The sequence below is a fragment of the Cynocephalus volans genome, chromosome 10 (assembly GCF_027409185.1).
Source record: "Cynocephalus volans isolate mCynVol1 chromosome 10, mCynVol1.pri, whole genome shotgun sequence".
In the NCBI taxonomy this organism is placed as follows: domain Eukaryota; kingdom Metazoa; phylum Chordata; class Mammalia; order Dermoptera; family Cynocephalidae; genus Cynocephalus; species Cynocephalus volans.
The window spans coordinates 99,311,691-99,337,971 of NC_084469.1; the positions used below are offsets into that span (position 1 = coordinate 99,311,691).

The 26,281-nt window shown below is 39.4% G+C and overlaps 1 protein-coding gene across 1 annotated transcript; it reads left to right on the plus strand.

Moving 5' to 3' along the window:
- Positions 1-6,616: 6,616 nt before the first annotated feature.
- LOC134387534 (vomeronasal type-2 receptor 116-like) lies at positions 6,617-26,121 on the plus strand (the record flags this gene model as incomplete). The annotated part of the gene is given in 7 exon segments (XM_063109985.1): positions 6,617-6,664; positions 12,106-12,384; positions 14,387-15,193; positions 16,102-16,329; positions 18,229-18,352; positions 23,733-24,655; positions 25,996-26,121. Coding segments are annotated over 7 exon segments (2,535 nt in total), but the record flags the coding sequence as incomplete, so codon positions are not given.
- Positions 26,122-26,281: the final 160 nt, after the last annotated feature.

Here is a 26,281-nt window from a genome sequence, read left to right on the forward strand (position 1 = left end):
AGAAGTTTAGCTCTTGCTCAACCCTTTCTCACCATGTGTTACCCTGAATTGATGTAGAGTCACCATCAAGAAAAAGACTCTCACCAGATGTGCTCCCTGGTCTTTGGATGTCCCAGCCTCCCAAACTGCAAGAAATAAATTTTGTTTCTTTATAGTTTACCCAGTTTCAGGTATGTTAGGTAGTTAGTCATGAGCAGGTGGGGGGGATGGAAAACTGACCTCACCCATAACTCCGCCCAGACCCACCCCTCTGTGGGCAACATAGTGGAAGAAAGACCCCACAGTCTAACCAAAGGGTTCTCCAGGGACTTTCCAGGTGGAGAGTCATGTGCAGAAGGGAAAATTCTAAGACCTTAGGTAATCTTTGAATATGCTAATGCTCATTAGATGCTTATACATATGTCATCCATAAATACAAATCATTATAACAGACTGAACTATGGGTAAGGACATGCGCATTAGAAAAGAGGTTATAGAACCCCAAATGTCAATCAAAGTTGTCAATCAAGCTTACAAATGCATATGCAAAATTAGTAGAATAAAACAGTTATGAACTTGCTTGCATGTAAGTGCCATTCACTGCTCAAGGGAATGACACACTTCTCTCTTGAAGTGTTTCTTCCTTCCTGTATTTCCTATACTCATTGAAGCTTTACTACTGCTGCTGGTTTGGGTTTCTGATTCTTCATTGACCTAAAAAAAGCCAAGCCTCACAGGACTTTTGTCCCCGGTAACAAGGTATTTTGTTTATAAGCAACAAAAATGAACTAATACAGTCTTTACTTACTAACACTCGGTATTGGGCCGAGCCCGTGGCGCACTTGGTAGAGTGCTGCGCTGGCAGCGCGGCGACGCTCCCGCCGCGGGTTCGGATCCTATATAGGACTGACTGGTGTACTCACTGGCTGAGTGCCGGTCACGAAAAAACGACAAAAAAAAAAAAAAAAAAAAAAAAAAAACTTACTAACACTCGGTATTATGCTTTTTTTTTTTTTAATCAACAGCCTGAATTACAAAAGCCAACTACCAGAAGATCTGAGAAGTTTCAAAAGACAGAAATGCTAGAAATGTTGGTGGAAAGCCTTCAGGCATGAATAAGCTTGGGGAGTTTGAAGAATAATCTTCAGAGTAGTGACTGGAGTCTGCTCTGCATAGCTGATCATGCAATCCATTCCCACCCCTGCCTGCAGTGACTGCCCACTGGTAGCTTGAAATGACCACAGCAAGAGAATGTACACCACAGAAATCAGTCAGTGCTACAAATCAGACCTTCTTCTGACCTTCCAGCAAACCATTCCCTGTCATCATCAGTTTGTTTATCTCTTTTATAGGTGTAATAATGGCTAACTCATAAGTTGAAAGAATTTCTTGGCTCATACTGGTAACATATAATTTGCTCCTATTTAGGCCTAGCCCTCTGTTAGGCCCTGGTGAGCAAAAACCGACAAGCTCTTGGTCTCTTGGGAGTTATAGTTTGCAGCACAAGGTAGATTTTAATCACAAAATTGCCAAAGTCACGGATCTCAGTATAATTGCTGTCAGTGATTGGAGTACCACACAGCAGAACCAAAAACCAAGAACCCTGGGTAGGTGGGGAGGTTGCCCTGAGCAGATGCTCCTGAAACAAACTTCTAGAAGGTGTAGAGATGAACTAATTATTGTTTCTGAATGGAGTACAGAGAGCATTTTAAAGCTTACATATTTTAATACGTATTTGAAAATATATCACCAATATGTCAAACAATTTTTCAGGGTTCTGGTCAAGATGGTGGAATAGATGGTCCCCAGCATCACTCTCTCACACAAATCAACCAATTTACATGTATAAAAAACGGAACAACAGCCAAGCTGGGGCCGCTAGAGCTCAGAGGCAGAGGAGGAGAGACCTACGGAGTTCACCAAGGGGGAGAAGCCACGATGAGAAAAACAAAAAACCACTCTGACCATTTCGTGCCACGGCTGCTTTAAAGCTGGAGCTGCTAAGCACATGGAGCAGGATCCAGCAGAAGCTGCAGCTGTGTCCTTTGGGTGGAGTTGTTTGGAGGCAGCAGGGGAGAAGAGGGCCTTGGTGGCCTCCAGGACAGCAAGAGCACTAATAGGGTTCCCGTGGACACCACACAGGAGCAAGGAGCCAAAACAGCTGGAAAAGGGGAGCCATTCAGAGGCTGGTGAGTCATCTCAAGGGCCCATCCCATGGGAAGTGCTTGGAGCATGGGTGGTGGGGGAGACAGGCCCACTGGGAGGACACTGGGACACAGCAAGGACAGCCGATCCGCCCCCAAATCGGCACAGGACCACTCAGAGGAGACTGGTCGGGAATGCAGAATTGCATGGGGTGCAGTTTGATGAAAAAACTCAAGCCCAGATAAGAGTTTCTACACAACTCAGGTGCACCCGGTCTCTGGAGAGCCAGAAGTAACTGTAAGATCAACCACTAAACCCTGAGTTGCATAAAAAGCCTTCCCTAGGGAAACAGCAGCAAAACAACAATTTAGATCGACCACACAGCTCAAGTACTGATTCCCACAGGAAGCTCTCCATTTTAGAAGTAAGCAAAGTACAAAAAATTAGTTGTGAACCAGGCACACCACCAGCACCTCAGGGCCCACCAGAGACTGGACCCCCACCCACAACTACACACACTACCAGCACCTTGGGGCCCACCCAGGGACCTGAGGCTTGGAGCCAGGGACCGGACCCTCTGCCCACATCTAAGCATACCATCAGCACCTCAGGGCCCTGCCTGGGTGCCCAGGGCATCGAGTGGGGACCAGACCCCACCACCCACAACCAGACACACCACCAGAGCCAAGGAGCATGCCAAAAACATCACCTCCATGCGAGTGGCCCACCACAGCTGCCACAGTAACCATGGCTGCCGCAAAAGTGGCTAGATGTCACAACCACCACACAGGTGGTCCGCCAGCCACCAGAGTGCATTGACACAAGGAGAGTCAGCAGCAGAGACCAAAGAAAAGAAGAGGATGTCTCTCTCCACAAAGCCCATTCCAGAGTGACAGAAGAAGCATCTGCTCTATAATAATATTGGGGGACCTGAACACACCTCTCAGCATTGGACAGGTCATCTCGGCAACAAATCAACAGAATAACCATTACTCTTTCAGAGGGAGAGAAGAAATCTAGGGTTACCAGTGGTGGGGGGCGGGTGGGAGAGATTGGACAAGGGGCATAAGGAATAAGTACAATTTGCAACTATATATACTAGTAATATTGATTTGATCACCATATGTCAACATTGAACCCCCAAAATATGTATAATCAATTATGATTCAATAAAAAAAGAAAAGAAAAGATATCACCAATAGACACACACACACACACACACACACACTTGTTAAGGTTCAGGCTGAGTTAAAAATGTAAGCCAATGAAGACTCGCTGTCCAGGTGATGAGAATATCAAACCATGGTATGACTGGTGTTTGGAAACTCTGGGAAAGCAAGTGGGACTTGGTGGAGGGTGACCGTCATTGCTGTTGGGCTTCTTGACCAACCCCTGCCTATGAGCTTCAACCCTGGAACAGAGCAGAGGCAGGAGAGAGCAGAGGGCACACGTTTCCCTCCCTCAGGTAATTAGCAAGCCAGCAGTGTTGTAATGAAGAGAGAACAATTTGACTAACGAGGAGCTTTGGAGATACAGCCCCTAGAGCCAGAGAAAAGCTGTAAGGAGGCCACCTGTCTCCTACCAACATAATTGTCACCCCTGCTAGACCAGAAAGGAGGACTCCTTGTCTCTTAGGAAAAGTGACTTGTCCAGAAACTGCAGACATGATGTTCAAACTGAAATTCTCGAGGGTTGCTTTGTCTTTGACATCCATATCCTGGGGAGAAACTCGGCCCTGTGATCTTCTATGGGGCCATCCTAGAGATACGGAAATCCCCTGTAGGTTCTGGAAGAAAAGGAGCAATTTCCAAATTATTTTTATTAACCTCCTGGTAGTCCTGAGATAATTAAGTAGGGTTAATTAAGTAGGAAGTCTAAAACAATGGTTTTCCAGCCCAAATGTTCATCCTCAGATGAGTGGATACAGAAATTGTGGTATACTACACAATGGAATACTACTCTGCTATAAAAAAGAATGAAATAGTGCATTTGCAGTGAAATGGATGGACCTAGAGAGAATTATATTAAGTGAAATAAGTCAGGCACAGAAAGAGAAATATCACATGTTCTCACTTATTTGTGGGAGCTAAAACTAAAGAAATAAATACACAAACGGGGGGAGCGGGAAGAAGACACAACAATCACAATTCCTTGAAGTTGTTAAGACAAGTGAACAGATATGAAGGGGGAGAGGGAGGAGGGAGGGAGGGAGGATTCAGTAATGGCCACAATAATAAACCACATTTTGTATTGATAAAATAAAATAAAATTTTAAATTTTGTCCCCAATATTGTCCCCAGACCAGCAGCCAAGGAAATCACAGAGAACCCCGCTCTTGGTTTAATGCTGTGTTATCACCACCTTAAAGCTTTGAACAAAAAGTTCCACATTTTTATTTTGCACTTGAACCCAAAGATGACACAGCCAATCCTGCCAGCAGCATGAGCGTCACCTAGCAGTTCTTTGAAATGCAATATCTTAGGCCTCACCTAGAGGAGCTGAATCAGAACCTCTGGGGTGGGGCCCGGCAACCTGTGTTTTAAGAAACCCTTCAGGTGACTCTGATGCATGCTGGAGATGCACAGAGTAAAGGCGCCACCGGATCCATGAGATATCTCCCCATGTTTCTTTAACTTCTTGGCATATTTCCAAGTCCCCTGGCACTGGATTCACAATTGCTCCTGATCCTGCTGACCCCTTTCTCTCACCCTAAAACTGCACAGACTGACTTCCTACCCAAAGGAATCAATACTTGCTAAAATTTTCTAAGGACTCCAGGCAGCTGTGACCTCACCCTTCTTGGCCAGGAATGGAAAGAGGGGACATTTGTGGGTATACCCGCACACAGCTGGTTTTAGATCCAAACTTTTAGGGGAAACACTGAGTTTCAAGAGAAAGAGGTCAGTCTGTCCAGTCAACTTGCTCCTTGGAAGGACCCAAAGATCTGTGTTTTAACAAGCCCCCTGGGTGATTCTAATGCATACTGAAGTTTGAGAGCCACGGTGCTAGAATAATTTTCAGCTTCCTCAAGAATAACAACTCATCAGTCTCTGCCTCTGTTTTGTCCCATGGTTTGTAGAGCTGGGAGGCTGGGTGCTGAGAGCTCTGTAATTTCAACTATCTTTTTACCTCTGATCCCTGGTGGCTCATTATGGATGGTCCCTATCCTTTCATTTGTAAGAACAATTGACAGACACTTAGAGACCCACTGGTCCTTTCTGTCCTTTGCAGATCTAAAGAAGAGACCCTAAAGTAGAGAGGAGACAGAGCTGGTGAGGATCTAAGCCCGGTCTGTGCTGTGGATTCTTCCAGGAGGCAGCCCGCACCCCATTGTTCCTGAGCTGCACTTGGATAGGATCCTACCAAGAACAGGAGGAGGTAGGGTTGGAGACTCCATGAATTGCGTTAAAAATTCCCTGATCTGTAGGATTCTCCAGCTGAAGAAGAAGCTCGGGACAGGAGTGAGGGTGGAGCTCTGTTCCCCAGGAAGGGCATTATTACTAGCATTCAGGTCTTTGATGCTTTTAAGACATGCTTTTTAAATATACAGTACATGCAAACTTTTTTTTTTTTATTTTATTTTGTCGATATACATTGTGGCTGATTATTGCTCCCCATCACCAAAACCTCCCTCCCTTCTCCCTCCCCCCCAACAATGTCCTCTCTGTTTGCTTGTCGTATCAACTTCAAGTAATTGTGGTTGTTATATCTTCTCCCCCTCCCCGTTTTTTTTTTTTTGTGTGTGTGTGTGTGTGTGTGAATTTATATATTAATTTTTAGCTCCCACCAATAAGTGAGAACATGTGGTATTTCTCTTTCTGTGCCTGACTCGTTTCACTTAATATAATTCCCTCAAGGTCCATCCATGTTGTTGCAAATGGCAGTATTTCATTCGTTTTTATAGCTGAGTAGTATTCCATTGTGTAGATGTACCACATTTTCCGTATCCACTCATCTGATGATGGGCATTTGGGCTGGTTCCAACTCTTGGCTATTGTAAAGAGTGCTGCGATGAACATTGGGGAACAGGTATAACTTCGACTTGATGATTTCCATTCCTCTGGGTATATTCCCAACAGTGGGATAGCTGGGTCGTATGGTAGATCTATCTGCAATTGTTTGAGGAACCTCCATACCATTTTCCATAGAGGCTGCACCATTTTGCAGTCCCACCAACAATGTATGAGAGTTCCTTTTTCTCCGCAACCTCGCCAGCATTTATCGTTCAGAGTCTTTTGGATTTTAGCCATCCTAACTGGGGTTAGATGGTATCTCAGTGTGGTTTTGATTTGCATTTCCCGGATGCTGAGTGATGTTGAGCATTTTTTCATATGTCTGTTGGCCATTTGTATATCTTCCTTAGAGAAATGCCTACTTAGCTCTTTTGCCCATTTTTTAATTGGGTTGCTTGTTTTCTTCTTGTAAAGTTGTTTGAGTTCCTTATATATTCTGGATATTAATCCTTTGTCAGATGTATATTTTGCAAATATTTTCTTCCACTCTGTTGGTTGTCTTTTAACTCTGTGAATTGTTTCTTTTGCTGTGCAGAAGCTTTTTAGTTTGATATAATCCCATTTGTTTATTTTTCCTTTGGTTGCCCGTGCTTTTGGGGTCGTATTCATGAAGTCTGTGCCCAGTCCTATTTCCTGAAGTGTTTCTCCTATGTTTTCTTTAAGAAGTTTTATTGTTTCAGGGTGTATATTTAAATCCTTAATCCATTTTGAGTTGACTTTAGTATACGGTGAGAGGTATGGATCTAGTTTCATTCTCCTGCATATGGATATCCAGTTATCCCAGCACCATTTGCTGAAGAGGCAGTCCCTTCCCCAGTGAATAGGCTTGGTGCCTTTGTCAAAGATCAGATGGAAGTAAGTGTGTGGGTTGATTTCTGGATTCTCTATTCTATTCCATTGGTCAGTGTGTCTGTTTTGATGCCAGTACCATACTGTTTTGGTTATTATAGCTTTGTAGTATAGCTTAAAGTCAGGTAGTGTTATGCCTCCAGCTTTATTTTTTTTGCTCAGCATTGCTTTGGCTATGCGTGGTCTTTTATTGTTCCATATAAATGTCTGGATAGTTTTTTCCATTTCTGAGAAAAATGTCTTTGGAATTTTGATGGGGATTGCATTGAATTTGTATATCACTTTGGGTAGTATGGACATTTTCACTATGTTGATTCTTCCAATCCAAGAGCATGGGATATCTTTCCATCTTCTTGTATCCTCTCTAATTTCTCTCAGCAGTGGTTTGTAGTTCTCATTATAGAGATTTTTCACCTCCTTGGTTAACTCAATTCCTAAGTATTTTATTTTTTTGGTGGCTATTGTAAATGGGCAGGCTTTCTTGATTTCTCCTTCTGCATGTTCACTATTGGAGAAAAGAAATGCTACTGATTTTTGTGTGTTGATTTTGTATCCTGCTACTGTGCTGAAATCATTTATCAATTCCAACAGTTTTTTTGTAGAGGTTTTAGGCTGTTCGATATATAGGATCATGTCATCTGCAAACAGGGACAGTTTGACTTCATCTTTTCCAATCTGGATGCCCTTTATTTCCTTCTCTTCTCTGATTGCTCTGGCTAGTACTTCCAACACTATGTTGAATAGGAGTGGTGAGAGTGGGCATCCTTGTCTAGTTCCTGTTCTTAAAGGAAAAGCTTTCAGCTTTTGCCCTTTCACGATGATATTGGCAGTGGGTTTGGCATATATGGCTTTAATTATGTTGAGATACTTTCCCTCTATACCTAACTTATAGAGGGTCTTTGTCATGAATGCGTGCTGAACTTTATCAAATGCTTTTTCAGCATCTATAGAGATGATCATATGGTCCTTGTGTTTGACTTTATTAATATGGTGTATCACATTTATTGATTTGCATATGTTGAACCAACCTTGCATCCCTGGGATGAATCCCACTTGATTGTGATGAATAATTTTACGTATGTGTTGCTGTATTCTGTTTGCTAGTATTTTAGTGAGGATTTTTGCATCTATATTCATCAAGGATATCGGCCTGTAGTTTTCTTTTTGGTTATATCTTTACCTGGTTTTGGTATCAGGATGATGTTTGCTTCATAGAATGAGTTTGGGAGATTTGCGTCCATTTCAATCTTTTGGAATAGTTTGTAAAGAATCGGTGTCAATTCCTCTTTGAATGTTTGGTAAAATTCTGCTGTGAATCCATCTGGTCCTGGGCTTTTCTTTGTTGGGAGCCTTCTAATAACAACTTCAATCTCCTTTATTGTTATTGGTCTGTTCAAATTTTCTACGTCTTCATGGTTCAGTTTGGGGAGCTTGTGTGTGTCCAGAAATTTATCCATTTCCTCCAGATTTTCAAATTTGTTGGCATATAGTTGTTTATAGTAGTCTCAAATGATTCCTTTTATTTCAGATGAATCAGTTGTAATATCGCCTTTTTCATTTCTAATTTTGGTTATTTTAGTCTTCTCTCTTCTTTTTTTTGTTAGCCATGCTAATGGTTTGTCAATTTTATTTATCTTTTCAAAAAACCAACTTTTTGATTCGTTGATCTTTTGACTTGTTTTTGGTTTTCAATTTCATTCAGTTCTGCTCTGATCTTAATGATTTCTTTCCGTCTGCTAACTTTAGGTTTGGATTGTTCTTGTTTTTCTAGTTCTTTAAGGTGAAGTGTTAGGTTGTTCACTTGCCATCTTTCCATTCTTCTGAAGTGAGCATTTAATGCAATAAATTTTCCCCTCAATACTGCTTTTGCAGTATCCCACAAGTTTTGGTATGATGTATCATTGTTTTCATTAGTTTCAATAAATTTTTTGATTTCCTGCTTGATTTCTTCTTGGACCCATATGTCATTAAGTAGAATGCTGTTTAATTTCCATGTGTTTGTATAGTTTCCAGAGTTTCGTCTGTTATTAATTTCTAGTTTTAATCCATTGTGGTCTGAGAAGATACACGGGATAATTCCAATTTTTTTGAATTTATTGAGACTTGATTTGTGACCTAATATGTGATCTCTCCTGGAGAATGATCCATGTGCTGATGAGAAGAATGAATATTCTGAGGTTGTTGGGTGGAATGTTCTGTAGATATCTGCCAATTCCAATTGGTCTACAGTATTGTTTAGATCTTGTGTTTCTCTACTGATTCTTTGCCTAGATGATCTGTCTAATATTGACAGTGGGGTGTTCAGGTCCCCTGCTATTATGGTATTAGTGTCTATTTCCTTCTTTAGGTCTTATAGAGTTTGTTTTATAAATCTGGCTGCTCCAACATTGGGTGCGTACATATTTATGATTGTTATGTCTTCTTGATGGATCAGTCCTTTTATCATTAAGTAGTGTCCCTCATTGTCTCTTTTTATGGTTTTTAGTTTAAAGTCTATTTTGTCAGATATAAGAATAGCTACTCCAGCTCGTTTTTCTTTTCTGTTTGCATGGTAAATCTTTTTCCATCCTTTCACTCTTAGTCTGTGTGAATCTTTATGGGTGAGGTGGGTCTCTTGTAGGCAGCATATAGTTGGGTCCTGCTTTTTGATCCAGTCAGCCAGTCTGTGTCTTTTGATTGGGGAATTTAAGCCTTTTACATTAAGAGTTGTTATTGAAAAGTGTTGATTTATTCCTAGCATTTTATTGGTTGTTTGGTTGTCTTAGGTGTCTTTTGTTCCTTGCTTTCTGATTTACTGTTTGGTTTCTGTGTTTGTTGGTTCCTTAGGTTGTAGATAGTGTTTTGGTTTGATTGTTTTCTCTTCATGAATGCCATTTTTATTATACTAGTGGGTTTTGATTTTTCTTGGGTTTTTATGGCAATGGTAGTTATTTTTCAGGAACCAATCCCAGTACTCCCTTGAGGATTTCTTGTAAGGGTGGTCGTGTGGTAATGAACTCACGCAGTTTTTGTTTGTCTGAGAAATATAGTATGGATATTTTCATAATATTAGTTCTTCCAATTCAGGAACACAGGATCTATTTTCATTTCTTTCATCAGTGTTTTGTAGTTTTCATTGCAGATATCTTTCAATTCCTTGGTTAAATTTATGCCTAACTATTTTATTTTATTTTTATAGCTATTGTAAAAAAAGATTGCTTTCTTTATTTCTTTTTCAGATAATTTGCTATTGGCATATAAAATGCTACTCATTTTTGTATGTTGATTTTCTATCCTGCAACTTCACTGAATTTATTTATTAGTTCTAATAGTTTTTTGATGGGGTCTTTGGAGTTTTTTTGCATATAAGGTTATGTCATCCTCAAACAGAGACAGTTGGACTTCCTCCTTTCCAATTTCGATGTTCTTTATTTATTTCTCTTGCCTGATTGCTCTGGCTAGGACTGTAGTATGATGTTGAATCATGCTGTAAATCTTTTTTTTTTTTTTCATGCTGTAAATCTAAATGACTAAGTTTCCTCCCCTGGAATATATCTATTTATCATTCGAAATCCTAGTCCCCCTTTCCTATGTTATTGTCTATTTCTTAAACTGCATTATAGGGTAGATTTCATTATTGCAGGAAACATATTTCTCAGGATGTGTTCTTGAATAGACAATGAACAGGGCAATACTGATCACTTGCTGAGGATAAATTGTTTTAACCATATATTCATACCCTTTACTAAAACTAAACTTATCAGAACATTCTTTTTGCAAAGAGAGAGGGGAAAAAATGGCAAATGGCTGATTGCAGCTATCAGCTTCCCTTCACTCTACAGATATGTAAGGCAGAGACAGAACATGGCCTTGGAGAAAGGAGAGGGGAAAACAAATAAAAATGACCTTTTCATACTCAGATAGGTTATCTCTTGTAACTCCTGAAAATGGAAGGTAAAACAAATGACTGGATACTAGAGTGTTTGAAATAAAATTGTTATAAACACTAAGAGTATTTAGTCAGGTCTTGTTTATAATATGTTGGTTTAATTTATTCATAACGGTAATTATCAATTCTACATATTTTCTCTCTCCTTTGGACCTACTCTTCTTATGTACAAAGGGAAAGTCTCCAGTGATGGTCAAAGATTTTATAAACAGGCATGTGGATTGTGTGATGCACAAAATCTCGTGAATATCCCCAAAATTACAGGTCACTATGTCCACACAGCTGAGACTGTCATGCATAGAATACACACGCTGTATTTCTGACTACCAATATACTGCAATTTTACAGTACCATTGTGTGGGTGTGGGTGTGGGTATGTGTGGATGTGTGTGTATGTTTAATAGGAGCTGTGATGTGATGTAATGTAGGAGAAAAAGTTTAGGGTGGAGTACAGTAAGGTTTGGTTTTCAATTCAGAATTAACAGCATCCGTGCTTACCAGGTGACTTTGGGTAAAACATTTAGAATGTCAGAGCCTATTTCATCACCTTGTATATGTGGGCAAAAATATATATATAATATTAGCAACAACAAAATGAATCTTTTTCTGTGCCAGGAACTGTCTTAAGTACTTGACGCATATTATCTCATGTAATCTTTATAACAACCCTATGCATTTGATTCCCAGTCTTGTATTAATCTTTGAGATATTATTGAGGGTTGAAAATTGCATGAGATAATGCTCATAATGGTTGGTGTGCTTATTAAGTATTTGCCTCAAATAGATAATATCAGCTGCTTCTTATTTCTTTGGACGCTTGGATGCATCAAAGGAAATGATATTGGCAATAATTAAGAGAAAAGCATACCAATGGTATCATTCTCTTTGGACTGCACATACTGAATGACATTCAGGCAGGAAATTTTATGTATTTCTACAGTTTGTAACCATTCAATGCTTGACACAATTTGACATATATACAATATGTCTCTGGCATTAAATTTAATTGAGTGCAAAATTAGAAAAATGTCTAAAAAGCTTTTCAAAGTTTCAAGTGGAGAAAAAGCCTTCAGGGAAAATTAGACTTTTTAATATTTTTTTTCCCTTGGCATGGCTTAAGAGTTGCCCCTGAGTTACATGACTTAACCGTTCTGCCTCATGCTGTCCCCTCTGTTTAGCTGGCTTTGGAAGAACTACCAATATGTACTGGCTTTTCTCTTTGCCATTGGAGAAATCAACAGCAGCCCCCACTTGCTCCCCAACATGTCCCTGGGTTTCAGTCTCTACAACGCCTTTAATGGTGACCAAGAAAACTTAGAGAAGGCCCTGTTTGGGCTCTCGGGAAGGAACCAGATTCTGCCAAATTACAACTGCCAGAAACACAAAAAATCGGTTGCCATCGTTGCAGGAACCATGCCAGCATTTTCAGAACAAATTGGATCACTTCTGGAGCTCTACAAAATCCCACAGGTAAGTGGGTTGTGACTTCCAGGGAGAGAAGATCAGATCTTCTTCAGTGTCATTCCCTCCCGCCTGATTAAACAGGAAAAAGGAAGGTGGGGGACATATCCCTCAACAGATCCCAGACAATTCCTTGGTTTGTGAGATTAGCTATAGTGAGCAAAAAGAAGGAGAATTGTGATGGATACTGTGAAGTTCCATCTAGATCCTCAGGCACAACGTATCCATCCCCAAGCAACTAGGAAATACCAGCTGCTGAAAGTTCACATCTGGGTGCCTTGCAGGAAATGTCTGTAACCACAGGGAACTGCCTGTTCCAGAACAGCCCTCCTTGGGGAGTAGCCAGAGGCCAGCGACTCACTGATATAGGCATGCAAAGTCCTGACCCCCTTGCCTCATTTTCAGATAATAATTAAGTGCCCTACCAACTGGCTGAGATTCAGTGACATCTGTATTGTTATTCAGCGTCCCTCTCTGCTCAATTCCCATAAAGGTATCTCACGAGCACCCTATGAAGACATATGCAACTCTCCACCTCACAGTCTCTTTCCCAAAGTCCCAACCTAAGACAAGCAGAAGTCAAGAGCTATTCATGCCAAAGAAGACAACATTAGCTTAGGAGAATTCTGTTCTGGAAGAATTATTTTTTTATAAAATCAGAGAGGGCTGGTGATTGCACTCTTCAAGATAACATAGGTTATGCTGTGGTCATAAATTAAATTGAACATATGCAGATAATAATACAGTACATATTTATTTCTATCTCAGAGTTCACATCTGTGAAAGAAAAATCTGAGGCACAATAAAATTTTAAAGAGTTTATTTGAGTGAGAAGTAATTCATAAATTGGGTAACGTCAATGACAGAAAGTTAGAGGGAAGCACTTATTGGAGAAATGTGGAAGTAAAATAAAGAAATCTGGTTGATTTACAGTTACATACTTATCTCTTTTTGGGGGCATGATCTTGTTGGAAAGTCCCTAGTCACATAATATGTTAGTCGGCTGCTTATGATTGGATGGGGTTAAGTCTTATTTCTGTCTAACATAAGCATTTACCGGAAAGGACCAAGTTAAGTTTCAATTGTATTTGCAATTAGGATCCAAGTCAGGTGTCATTTATGTTTGCGATTTAAACTAGATTGAAGCTATTTTTTATTTTAATTTATTTTCATTATACATGTTTACAGGGTACAGTTTGTTGTTTCAATGCATACATATACTGTATAATGATCTAATCAGCATAGTATATCTATCACCTAAACATTTATCATTTCTTTGTGGTTATACCATTCAAGATCCTCTTTCCTGGCTACCTCGAAATATACAACACAATATTATTTGCTATTGTCATCCCAGAGCACCGGAGCGTGTTCTTCCTGTCTCACTCCATCTTTGTAAATTCGTACCCATCTACCCAGCTTTCCCAGGCCGTCCCTCCTCCTTCCCTTTCCCTGCCTCTGGTAATCACTAGTCTACTCTCTTTCTCTCTTTTTATCACTCTTCTTTTACTTTATTTTTAGATTGTCTATTATTAAGGTTTTCTTTGCTCAGGAATTTTTCAAGCCAGGTCTTTATTTTAATTTTACTTCAACACATCCAACAATGATTACTGGGGGAAGGGGGCCTTTGTCCCACAAGTCAAACAGGACAAAGATGACGGAATCACCGCCATCATGTGTCATCTGAAACTCGTGTCTTCTCCAGTTCCCATCACAGACAGGGAAAACACATGGATATCTTACACATTTTCTTTTATGCTTTGTCCTGGAAGTGATACCATTGGTTACATCTAGTCACAAATTCATTTCTAAACTCAAGAAGGTGGGGAAACACAGTCTCGTGTGTGCCCAGAATGAGGTGAGAACTGTGTAAATGTCCCCATGGTAGTTATTCATACTATTCACCAAAATTCTGTTCCCTCTCCCTCTTACACAGAGAATTCTTTCACTCCCTCCTCAAAGAAAACAACCCGAATCCCACTAATCATGATGTTTTCCTTTTCTTATTCAGATCACATATGGTCCTTTTCACCCCAACCTGAATGATAAAGACCAGTTTCCAACTCTCTATCAGATGGCCACCAAGGACAGTATCCTGGTTCATGGAATAATTCAGTTATTGCTGCATTTTGGCTGGACCTGGGTGGAGGTCTTTATCTCAGATGATATAAAAGGAGAGCAGTTCCTGTGGGAGCTGAAATCAGAGATGGTAAAGAAAGGCATCTGCGTGGGCTTCACAGCAAAGTTCCCTGCTGCGGGGACAAAACCAATGAAAAACCATTTGGTGTTCATGAGCAAGATGGGAGTTTCATCAGCAAGTGTGTTCATAATGTGTGCTGATGCTGAGACTTTCGTGATCCTGGACATGGTGCAAAAACTCTATCTAACTAGGGGGAAGATGTGGATTATAACAACAAAGTGGTATGTTGATTTGTACGAGATGGTGAATGCACTGCGGCCTCTTCACGGAAGCCTCTCATTTTCACGTCAGAAGAGGGAAATCCCTGGTTTCAAACACTTTCTTAAGACACTTAACTCTTCCAGATACACAGAATACTATTACTTCCGTCAATTCTGGTGTGAAAGTTTGGATTGCGTATCTGGTGAGATGAAATGTAAAGAACTTGAAGACTGCCCACAAAATTCTTCCTTAGAGCTTAAGCGAGGAAATATCGACATGATGACTGTATTTGACTCCAGTTACCTCATCTGCAATGCTGTATATGCTGTGGCCCAAGCCCTCCACAAAATGCTCTTGGCAAAAACAGAAAAGGGATTAATAATACATGCAGATCAATCTGTGCTTCTCCCCTGGCAGGTAAACCTCTTCCAGATGCAGGATTTGTATTAACAAACTAATGGCCTCTGAGGGTTTTCTGTTGAGATACAGCATCATGACCATGATTGCATCTCAGGGTCAACAGGATAGGTCAAAATGAGTAGAGGATTCTTTCACATTGCATAGAGTTTTATGTGTAATTCTTGAGTATATATTTTAAAAATCCTGTCTTCAGTGAAGCTTCAATTTTAAAGTATTTATTTAGCAATTATCAAAAAATTTTCCAAAGGTGGTAAAAAGAGCTGTATGTTATGACCCAACAATGACTTATGACAAAACATAGGGAGGTCAAAAATGGAGACAGTTTGTGTTTTTCTTTAGTAAACCATGATATCCTAAAGTGACTCTAGAAAATGGACTTACTGAGCTACCACTTGTGATAACTGAGCTACAACTTGCTATAACTCACAGAGATATAACACTCTGACAAATACAAGATATATTTTTATTTGCTAAGCGTGCAACATCATGGAACCATGGATTATGATCTCAACTATACATATGAGAACACTCATGATGGATGTAAGATTCTGGGAACACTCCCATTGAAAACATATTTGCCTGGATGTTAGAATCCCCATGTTGTGCCCTTTAATGTACAAGGATTCACTTCCAAAAGCCTGAAGAAATTTTATTGGTCAGAGTTATACCAAAGCCCGTGTCTAAGCCAATTCTGGGAGGTGATACACTTGGATTCTTTTATTCCCCCACTTATCTCATGGCCAAGGAAGAGCCCAAGACATGATGGCCCCTCAAACAAAACTGAGCACCCGCTCAAAATAAGTCCCGAGGGTGGAAGGTGGGGGAAAAATGTTTGTTTGGTAGACATGGGTCTTTAACCTCTAAATTGAATTTACTCCTTATTTCCAAATTTGCCTCTCCCCTAGCTTCATCCATTTCTGAGGAATATTCAATTTACAAACAAAATTGGGGACCATATATCCTTGGGTGATAAAAGAAACTCTATTGGACAATATGATATCCTGAACACCATGAAGTCTCCTCTTCGTCGTGGGCTCCTGGTTAAAGTAGGAGAGTTTGTCTTCAGTAGTTCCCATGACCAAGGCTTGGCAATCAGTGATGAGATGATAGAATGGCCTATTGGGATGGAAGAGGTATGACATCACCTCAATATTGTGTACATTATAGAGGTGTCTGAGTCCTGACATGAGATTAAGTTGGCACCCTTTTGATTCATCACTAAATTCACATTTGAAATGCAACCTATTGCCCTTGTACTATGCAATTTACTTTCATACATTCTAAGGCAGTTCCAATAGAAAAAGCAGGTTGTTTTATGCTGTTATATTTTAAATCTGGTTATATTTATTCATGAAGCAGTGGAATAAGTACAATGAATAATGTTAATGAATTGACTTTTGAAATTTCTATTTGGTTACTCTTTTTATATCCTAAAAGAGTCTCAACTGCATACAGCCAGAGACATTATTATGTTTAGATTCACTGTAAACACAAGTAGATTAGGTATTACAGCCATTTTACTGTAGATACCACCCTATTTTTCCTTTGGTCATTTGCCTATTAAGTGTTCATCATTGTATATTTTACTTCTCAAAGAAGTCACCATGATTTAACTTAATCTTTCCATAGTTCATCAATCCTGGGCAATTTTACACATTATTTATGAACAAATGATACTTTGAACTCCTAAGGTGTTATTAATTTTCTGAACAAAGTGCACCATTTTTGACCCAGGAGCCAGAATTGGATAAATCACAATCCATGGTTCCTTGCAAAAACTCATCTTTCATTGCTTTCTCTGTTTATTTTTATTTACAGACTTTTATTTATTTATGTAGTACTTCTAGTAATGTGCCTACTTATCATGTTATTAGGCTTTCTTATGTAGAACCTAAAATCTTATAACCATCCCAGTACAGGGCCATGAAAAACATTCTCAAGTATACTAAGCTTCATAGTGATTGCAATGTAGTGACCTGTGTTAAAATTTCACAGAATAAAAAGAGAAAACCCAGGGATGTTGAAGGTGCCGTACAAAATAAAAGTGATCAGACACTTTGGTTAAAGTTTCCTCTGTGTGAACAGTTAAGCAGAAAAAAAGGGAAAATGTCAAGGGTCAATTAGATATCTAGATAATATCAACACAATGAGGCTTTGAGAGTGTCATGGAGATTATAATAAAAGGAAAGATCTCTCACGCAACTAACTAGTAATAGAAGGGAACCTCCCCAACAAAATAAAGTCCACATATGAAAAACCAAACACTAACATCATAATTAGCACTGAAAGACTAAAATCCTTTCAGGAAAAATACAAAGATGTCTGATCTTGCCACGTCTATTCAACATAGTATTGGAAGTTCTTGACAAAGCAATTAAGCAAGAAAAATAAATAAAAGGCCTCCAAATGGGGGGAGGGAAGTAAAATTATCTCTGTTCACAAATAACATGATTGTATATGTAGAAAAGCACAAAGATCACACACACACACACAACTTTTAGAACTAATAAATTCCGCAAAGTGGTAGGGTAAAAAAATTAACACTCACAAATCAGTTGCATTTGTATACACTAACAATGAATAATCTGAAAAGGAAATTAGGAAAACAATTCCACTTAGAATAGCAGCAAAAAGAATAAAGTACTTCAGAATTAACGTAACCAAGGAGATGGAACATGTGTATACTAGAAACTACAAAACAACTGAAAGAAATTATAGATGACACAAATAAATGGAAATGTATCCCAGATTCATTGGTTGGAAGACTTAATATTAAGATGTCAATACTACTCATAGTATTTCAGTTTTTCAAGATGAAAAAGGTCTGGTGATCTGTTTCACAGCAATGTGAGTATTCTTAACAGTACTGAAGTGTACACTTAAAAATGGTTAGAATGGTAAATTTATGTTACACATTTTTTACCACAACAAAAAAGAAATTTATCTCTTATTATAGAAGAAATCTAAGATATGCCCTCATAGCCACTAATGAAGTGCAAAATGGTAACCAATGCTTCTCTATATTGCCTTAGGCCCCTCAATCTGTGTGTAGCCAGAGTTGTGGTCCAGGATTCAAGAAAATTCTACAAGAAGGAAAGCCCATCTGCTGCTTTGATTGCATCTCTTGTGCAAAGAGGGAGATTTCAAATCAAACAGGTGTGAATATTTGTGATTACTCTCTTACACCCCATCCCCTACACCATGACATCACTGAAAAGAAAATAGCAAATATTGGCAATGGGGCCCTAGTCTGTTATATTGTTCCTCCTTCATTGTTTCATTCACTTATTCACTATATTTACTTTCATACATAATTATATCTGTCCATTATGACAAAGGGCATGTCTGGCTGTGCTCATCCTACAAGGCTGATAGTACACTGGAGCCAAGATACATAATTCTTTACCATCTTGACTGTAAGACCTAAAATTTCATATGCTGCCCTGACCTCTCTGAGTTTTGCAGGACCCCAAAGGCTTGAACAGGAGTTTACCTACCAGATATACCCCCCGCCCAGCAGGAAAGTCTGCTCTCCCCAGCTAGTCCATCTATCAGCCAGACCAGCTGTACTCCACCTGGTCTAACTACACAAACATCCTCTGCAAGAACCAGAAGGCACCTCATAGTCTTTTTGCTACAAAGCCTACCTATGAATGCCCATACTTGCTCTCTCTGCTCCCAAGCACAACCCTGTGTGGCCCTTTCTGGCATGTGGTTTTCACTCCTCTGTGCTGTGAATATACATAACTAATAAGCTACTATGTATCTCATCTGTCCAGTGTTTGGGTGTGTGCCAAATTAAAAAGTAGAACAAGGACAGATGTGTTTAACCAGATATTAACAATTATATACAAACAAGAAACCAGTAAAAATTAGGGTACTGAAAGTGATGTCACCAAAATTAGTAGAGCAGGGAAAAACAGAGCTCTGTCTCTACCTAAAAGCAAATAAAACAGAGCTGGGGGGAAATGTCAGAATCAATTATCTGAAACGCTGAAACCAGAAAAACTTACAAAAATCAGGGGGAGACTTGGTGAAGAATGAACCTGCTGCTTTGTGGAAAAAGAGTGCTGTGGCATTTTACATTGTCTGTTTGCCATTACTCACAGTGCAGATGGGCTGCAGCCATGCAGACAGTAGCCCACACTTTTGTTGCAGGATGTTAGTGCCAAAGGAAGCAATGCAGATCATATACTCAAAAAATTGTTGAGAGCTTTGACCTGCCTGATGACTCCCTAAAAGACTGATTTAAAAAAAAAACTGGCCTTTGTTTCTCCTGAAATGAAGCATGACCAGGGCTGTGGATGCTTCCCAGGAAGCTTTTTCTGAAAGCATTTAAACGCATAAATATTGCCCGCAGCAGCATAGGCAAGGAACAACATGTAGGACAAGCAATAAACAGACCAAAAAGTCTGGGAAGGAAGAAATAGGAAAAGGAGATATGGAGGAGTAATGGCTTTTAAAAGCCCCTGTATGTAAAAGGGAATCAAGACAGCCATGCAAGTGCCTACAGCTGGATACATGCTTAAGAATGGCCTGAGAAGACCCTAACTTTTCACCTCAGCCATCCTTCAGGCACCACACAAGCAGGCAATAATGACTAACACAGAGTAGGAAATGGCCTAAGTGTTGAAGGAGTGTCCCAACACAGGGGGAGTGGGTTTTTTCTCTTATTTCTTTCTTTTTTTTTTTTTTTAATTTTGTTGTCTTCGGGCATTTAATGTAACTCTGTCAAACACCAGCTTAATGCTAAGCTAACAGAACACGGATTTCAGAGGCCACACATGAGAGAATTATCAGCATATTTGAGCAACATAAGAAAGAACCTCTGAACTTGAAGATAGGACAATTGAAATTCTCCTGTCTGGAGAGCAGAAAGAGGAAAGAACGGAGAAAAATGAACAGAGTCTAAGAGAACTGTGGGACTCCATCTAGTGTAATAACATATGTATAATGGGAGTCCCAAAGGGAAAGGAGAGAGAGAAAGGGACAAAGCAACATTTGAAGAAATAATGGTTGAAATCTTCCCAAATTTGATGAAAGTCATGAAACCACACATCCAAGAACTTCAGTAAATTCCAGGCAAGATAAATTCAGTGAATCCACACTAAGACAAATTTATAGTACATAAACTACAGGAAAACAGAGAATCTTGAAAAAAACAAGAGAGAAGTGACTTATCATGTACAAAGAATCCTCAATAAGATTAAGATAATTTCTATTTAGAAACCATGGAGGCCAGGAGGCATATGGATGGCATTTTTTAAGTGCTGAAAAAAAACTGTCAATGAAGAATTCTAAATCCAGAAAAACTTATTCTTCAAACATGAAAGAAAAATTATGATATTTCCACATAATGCAAAAATTAAGTGAGTTTATCACTGGCAGACCTGCCCCACAGGAAATGCTAAAGGAAATCCTCCAAACTGAAATGAAAAGACACTAGACAGTAACTCAAAGCCACACAAGAAAAAATTTTAAGTATGGTAAAGATTGATGCATAGGTAAATTTAAATCTGGTATTATTGAATATTAGTATTAATTGTAAATTCTCTTTTTTCTTTTTTTCTATATTATTTAAAAGACAAATGCATGAAAAAAATATTATAGAAGTTATCTTAATGGATAAACAATGTATTAAGATCAGTTTATGAAAAAACACTGTAGAAGAGGAAGAAAGAGCTCTAAAGAAGATAATCTGCACACTATTTAAACTATATTGGTATTAATTCAAACTCAAATGGTATGAAGTAAAGACAGTAATATCAAATAAAAGTCTAGTATTCAGGATACATAAACAACTCTTACAATTCAATAGCAATAAAACACAAACAATTTTAAAGTTGGCAAAAGGACTTCAATAGACATTTCTGCACACAAATGGCTAATAAGCACATCAACACTATTAGCTATTAGGGAAAGGCAAATGAAAAGCACAGAGAGATGTCACTTCATATGCACCAGGATGCTTATAATCATAAAAATAGAAAATAAAAAGTACTGTAAGGATGTTAAGATTGGAACAATCATACGTGGCTTGTGCGAATGCAAAATCATGTCACCGCTGTGGGAAACAGTGTGGCTACTGCTCTGAAAGTAAAACAGAATTACCATATGACCCGTCATTTCCATTTCTAACAATGTAGCCAAAATAGATATTCAAACAAATATTTGTACCTGAATGTACATGTCATCACTATTACAATAAACCAAAGGTAGAAACTACCACTATGTCTATTGACAGATGAATGGATAAACAATACATGGTATATCCATAAAATGGAATACTAACCCATCATAAAAAGGAATAAAATTCTGCTACATATTACAATGTGGATGAACCTAAAAAACATAATGCTGAGTGAAAGAAGGCAGACACAAAAGGTCACCTATTATATAGTTCCATTTCTATGAAATATCCTAAATAACTAAGTGCCTAGAGACAGAAAGTAGATTAGTGGTTGCCAGGGATTAGGGGAGCAGGAATGGAGGGTGATTGCTCAATGGGTACAGGGTTTCCTATTAGGTGATGAAAAGATCTTGGAACTAGATAGTGGTGACGGTTGTGTAACATTGTGAATATACTAAATGCCTTTATTGTACACTTTTAAATGGTTAATTGTCAATGTTATGTTATGTGAACTTTAGTGAACTTTACCACAATTAAAAAAAAATAGGGTAGTGATAAAACTTTTGATGTTCCAGGAACAAAACAGAATGAGCAGATCATAGAGAAATGACTGAGTGTGAGAAAACTGGGACATTTCCAGGTCTGTGACATGGATCTCACAGTCAATGAAAGATAAGAAAAGATATTAGACAGATGGCTGGGGCAGATCAAAGATCTCTTTTTTTACTACAGAAAGCATTTGTCTCTAAACTGAAAAATATTTTCTTAAATTGTGAGATTTCAGGAAGAAAAGTGACAAAGTCTGAATTGCACATTGAAAAATCATTAGATATTAGACTGATTAGAATCCATGACTTGAAACATGAGGTTATCGTGGGAATCTGGAAGTAAGTACTACCAATCTAATGAAAGGTGTGGTCATAGGTGAGGAAAAAGAGAAAGCCAGCATTTTCAGGTGTAAAACCGAGCATTTTCAGGTGTCTGACTCATTGAAGTTTCTCAATAAATGCCTATTTGTGGATAGAACAAACTGAATATATGACCTACAGAAAAAGATATTGAAAAATATGAGAGTGGAATTGTTTTACTGAAGGTGAATACATAATAAGTTTGTTCCTAAGTAGATATGAAAAATGACAAGAAATGTTACCTTTATCTAAAAAAAGAAAATTCCAGATATTGTTTGCCTCCCAGAATCCTTCCTTCAAACCTTCGCACCAAATCCCTAAGAATGTTGATATTCACCCGCTTACCCCACAGGGCATGAATCTTGGAAGAAACTGATTCCACACTCAGACCTAGACATCATTTTGGTCTACCTGAATTCTCCACACCTTAACTAGTAATTCACTTAGGAAAAGTCAAGGGACCATATCCGGCCAGAAAATTCAAGGAGAGCTCTGCTAAATCTTGGGAAAGATTTTCCTCATGCTTTTGAGAGTTACGTGAAGTCTCTTCATCTCCCACAATCTGATTGTGAATAAGAAAAGCTTTGGCCCTTGACTGCTCCATGCAAATATTATAAAGCACAGTATTACAAGGCTGACAGTGGAGAAAATAGTAGGAATAGTAAAAAAAATGAGATAAGAAGAATCCATGCCCTTTGTCATGATGAGGGAAAATGGCGTGAGTCTGGCCAAGGCACCTAAAATAGAGTCAGGAAGCCAGTTTAGCTTGAACTCCAGGCACGTATCACCTGATGGTACCCCAAACTCTTGAACTTTTGCAATCAATCACATCCCAAAACACCCTGAACTTTTAAGCTTTTTCTAATCAATCACAAGGGTCACAACCTTCTTACAGAAAAATGGCCAACATCTGCCAACCGTTGACCACTATTCCACATACCTCCAGTCAAAATGAAGAAATTCTATCTGGGGATTGTCTCACAGACTGGTACAACCAATCCCTTACCGCCAAGACTACTTAAAGATGCTAGCACCAATCGTAATGTCAGACAAACGATTTTGTAACTACCTCTCCTTCTGATTGGTCCTTTTATCCTTTATAAGCTCAATTTCTTTTTTGTTTCTTCAGGGCATTTCTCAGGGTAACATGGAAGTGCCTTCCTGGCTGCAGTCACTCAAATTTGGCTCAACATAAACTCTTTGTTGTTCAAGACTTGCCTCCGTTTCCTTCCAGGTTCACAGTGATGTCAAATCTGTGTCCTTGGCTGACCCGCAGGATGAGCCAACCTAGAAGGTTCTGATTAAGTGGGTTTGGTTTTCTTTGCAGCTGAAAGCATTCTCCCTGGGTCAGGAATGTAGAATGCTAATTTGGTGTGTCTCGGTGTTATATCAGAGGAAATCTGTATATGCACAATGACAGCAAAGGTGACCATTTTCTTTAATACGATGAAAAGGAAGAATTCGTGAAACTGAAATGCTATCTTTGCTTTCTCTCCAGATGCAGAGCAGTGCGTCCAGTGCCCAGTGCAAGAGTATCCAAACAATGAGAGGGACCGCTGCCTCCCCAAGTCTGTGACCTTCCTGGCCTTTGAGGATTCTTTGGGGATGGCTCTGGCCTGCATGGCTCTATGCTTGTCTGTCATCACAGCTGTAGTTTTGGGGGTTTTTGTGAAGCACCGAGACACTCCCATAGTCAAGGCCAATAACCGGGCTCTCAGTTATATCTTGCTTATCTCCCTTGACCTGTGCTTTCTCTGCTCTTTACTGTTCATGGGCCGTCCCAGCACAGCCACCTGCATCCTCCAACAAGTCACATTTGGAATTGTGTTCACTGTGGCTGTTTCCACTGTTTGGGCCAAAACTATTACTGTGATTCTGGCATTCCAGGCCACGAAGCCTGGAAGAAGAATGAGGTGGTTGCTGGTATCGGGAGCTTCCAACTCCGTCATTCCCATCTGCTCCCTGATCCAAGTGATTATCTGTGGAATCTGGCTGGGAACCTCTCCCCCCTTTGTTGACATAGACACACACTCTGAGCCCAGAAACCTCATCATTATGTGCAACAAGGGCTCAGCCACTGCCTTCTACTGTGTCCTGGGATACCTGGGCTCCTTGGCCCTAGGGAGTTTCACTGTCGCTTTCCTGGCCAGGAACCTGCCTGACACATTCAATGCAGCCAAGTTCCTGACGTTCAGCATGCTGGTGTTCTGCAGTGTCTGGGTCACCTTCCTCCCTGTCTACCACAGCACCAAGGGGAAGGTCATGGTGGCCGTGGAGGTCTTCTCCATCTTGGCCTCCAGTGCAGGCCTCCTGGGCTGCATCTTTGCCCCCAAGTGCTATATTATTTTGATAAGACCTGACAAAAACTCTTTGAAAGGTTTAAGGAAAAAAATAGATTCTAGTGGAAATAGGTGTTCTGAGGTATTATCTCATAAGCCTTTATCAGATTAAAAATGTTTGAGGCATTTAAACTAAAAGGGTTTGAGGCAAAAAAAAAAAAAAAGAAAAGAAAAGAAAAGAAAAAACCCACCCTGTTTTTAAATTTGGATACATAAAGTCATTGAAACTGCTTTACTTCTTTGCCAACAAGATACACCTGCCTTTTAAAAGGGTAACTGTGTGAAACTAAGCTCAGCTGGCCACAGGAACTCACAAACATAAATGCTATCTCCGATTAACGGCTCTCCCTGAAATTGTTGATTTTGAATTAATTTCTCTAGCTTATTTATTGGCTGATAGACACTAAATATTCATAGTTTGTTAAAATGCCTAACTTATACATGACTTATTTTCTGTTTTCTTCTCAGTCCTTCAGAGTTTTGTTAGCTTTATAATATTTTAATATTAGCTTTATTTGTAATATATTTTGTGTTTGGAAGTTTTCCTAAATGCAAGAATTAATTAATGAAGCAAAATTCTTCTACCCATGTATGATCTATTGTCCACAAACCTCTCATTAAATTATCACTGTCCAACAGTTTTGAAATCCCGTCTTTATCACACACTGAGTTTTCATGTATACATAGAACTGGTTCTAAAAACATGTGTTCTTCCGTCAATTTATTGTGTTTTCGTCTTGCTTTTGCTTTAGGTTTTCTTTTTCCAATACGGACTTGAAAGAATAATTTTTTTTCCATTGAGATAAAATTGACATAACGAAAAATTAACCATTTCAAAGTGAACAAATCAGTGGCATTTAGTACATTTACAAAATTACACAACCATCACCTTTATCTAGTTTCTAATTATTTTCTTCACCTCAAAATCAAACTCTGTACCCATTAAGCAATCACTCCCAATTCCTCCTCCCCCCAGAGCATGCAAACACCAATCTGCTTTCTATTTCTATGGATTTAACTATTCTGTATATTTCATTAAATGAAGTTATACAAGATGCCACCTACTCTGTCAGGCTTCCTTCATTTAGTGTAAAGCTTTCAGGGTTCATTCTCATTGTAGCAGGCATCCTTCATTACTTTCTGGAGGAAAATGAAGAACACCTGTTAAAGATGGAGGCACGCTTGCTTTCCAGGATTTAGACTGTCAGCAGAAATGCAAAAAGACTGGGTCAGCAAAATCTCGCAAGGCTTAACCGCAAACCACAGGCTTCCTACTGAGTTACCTTGGAGACGGGGAGGTATGGGAGGGGTTTACAGCTGGCTAAAACGTACATAAGACATGCATTTACCCAATAAAGTTGCTTAGTGAGCGTGCTAAGCCCCAGAACTTTGTGTCTGGTCTCTGGTTGACCACCTCCCCAGGCGGCAGCCCCTAGCTCAAGGCGTTCCCTGAGCAACTCACCTTGCTGCACTCTCTTGGCAGGACTGCATGCGGCCCTGCTCCCCGAGGGACTCCTGGCAGAGGCTACCTGTAGTCCTGCCTCCTGAGACCCCAGGGACCAAGAGAAAGGGGCAACTTTCTATGATAAAATAATATTCTTCTATATTTATATGTTGCATTTTGTTTCTCTATTCATTCACTAGTGGACATTTGGATTGTCTCCAGCTTTGGCTGCTGTGAACATCAGTGTACTAGGGTTTGAGTACA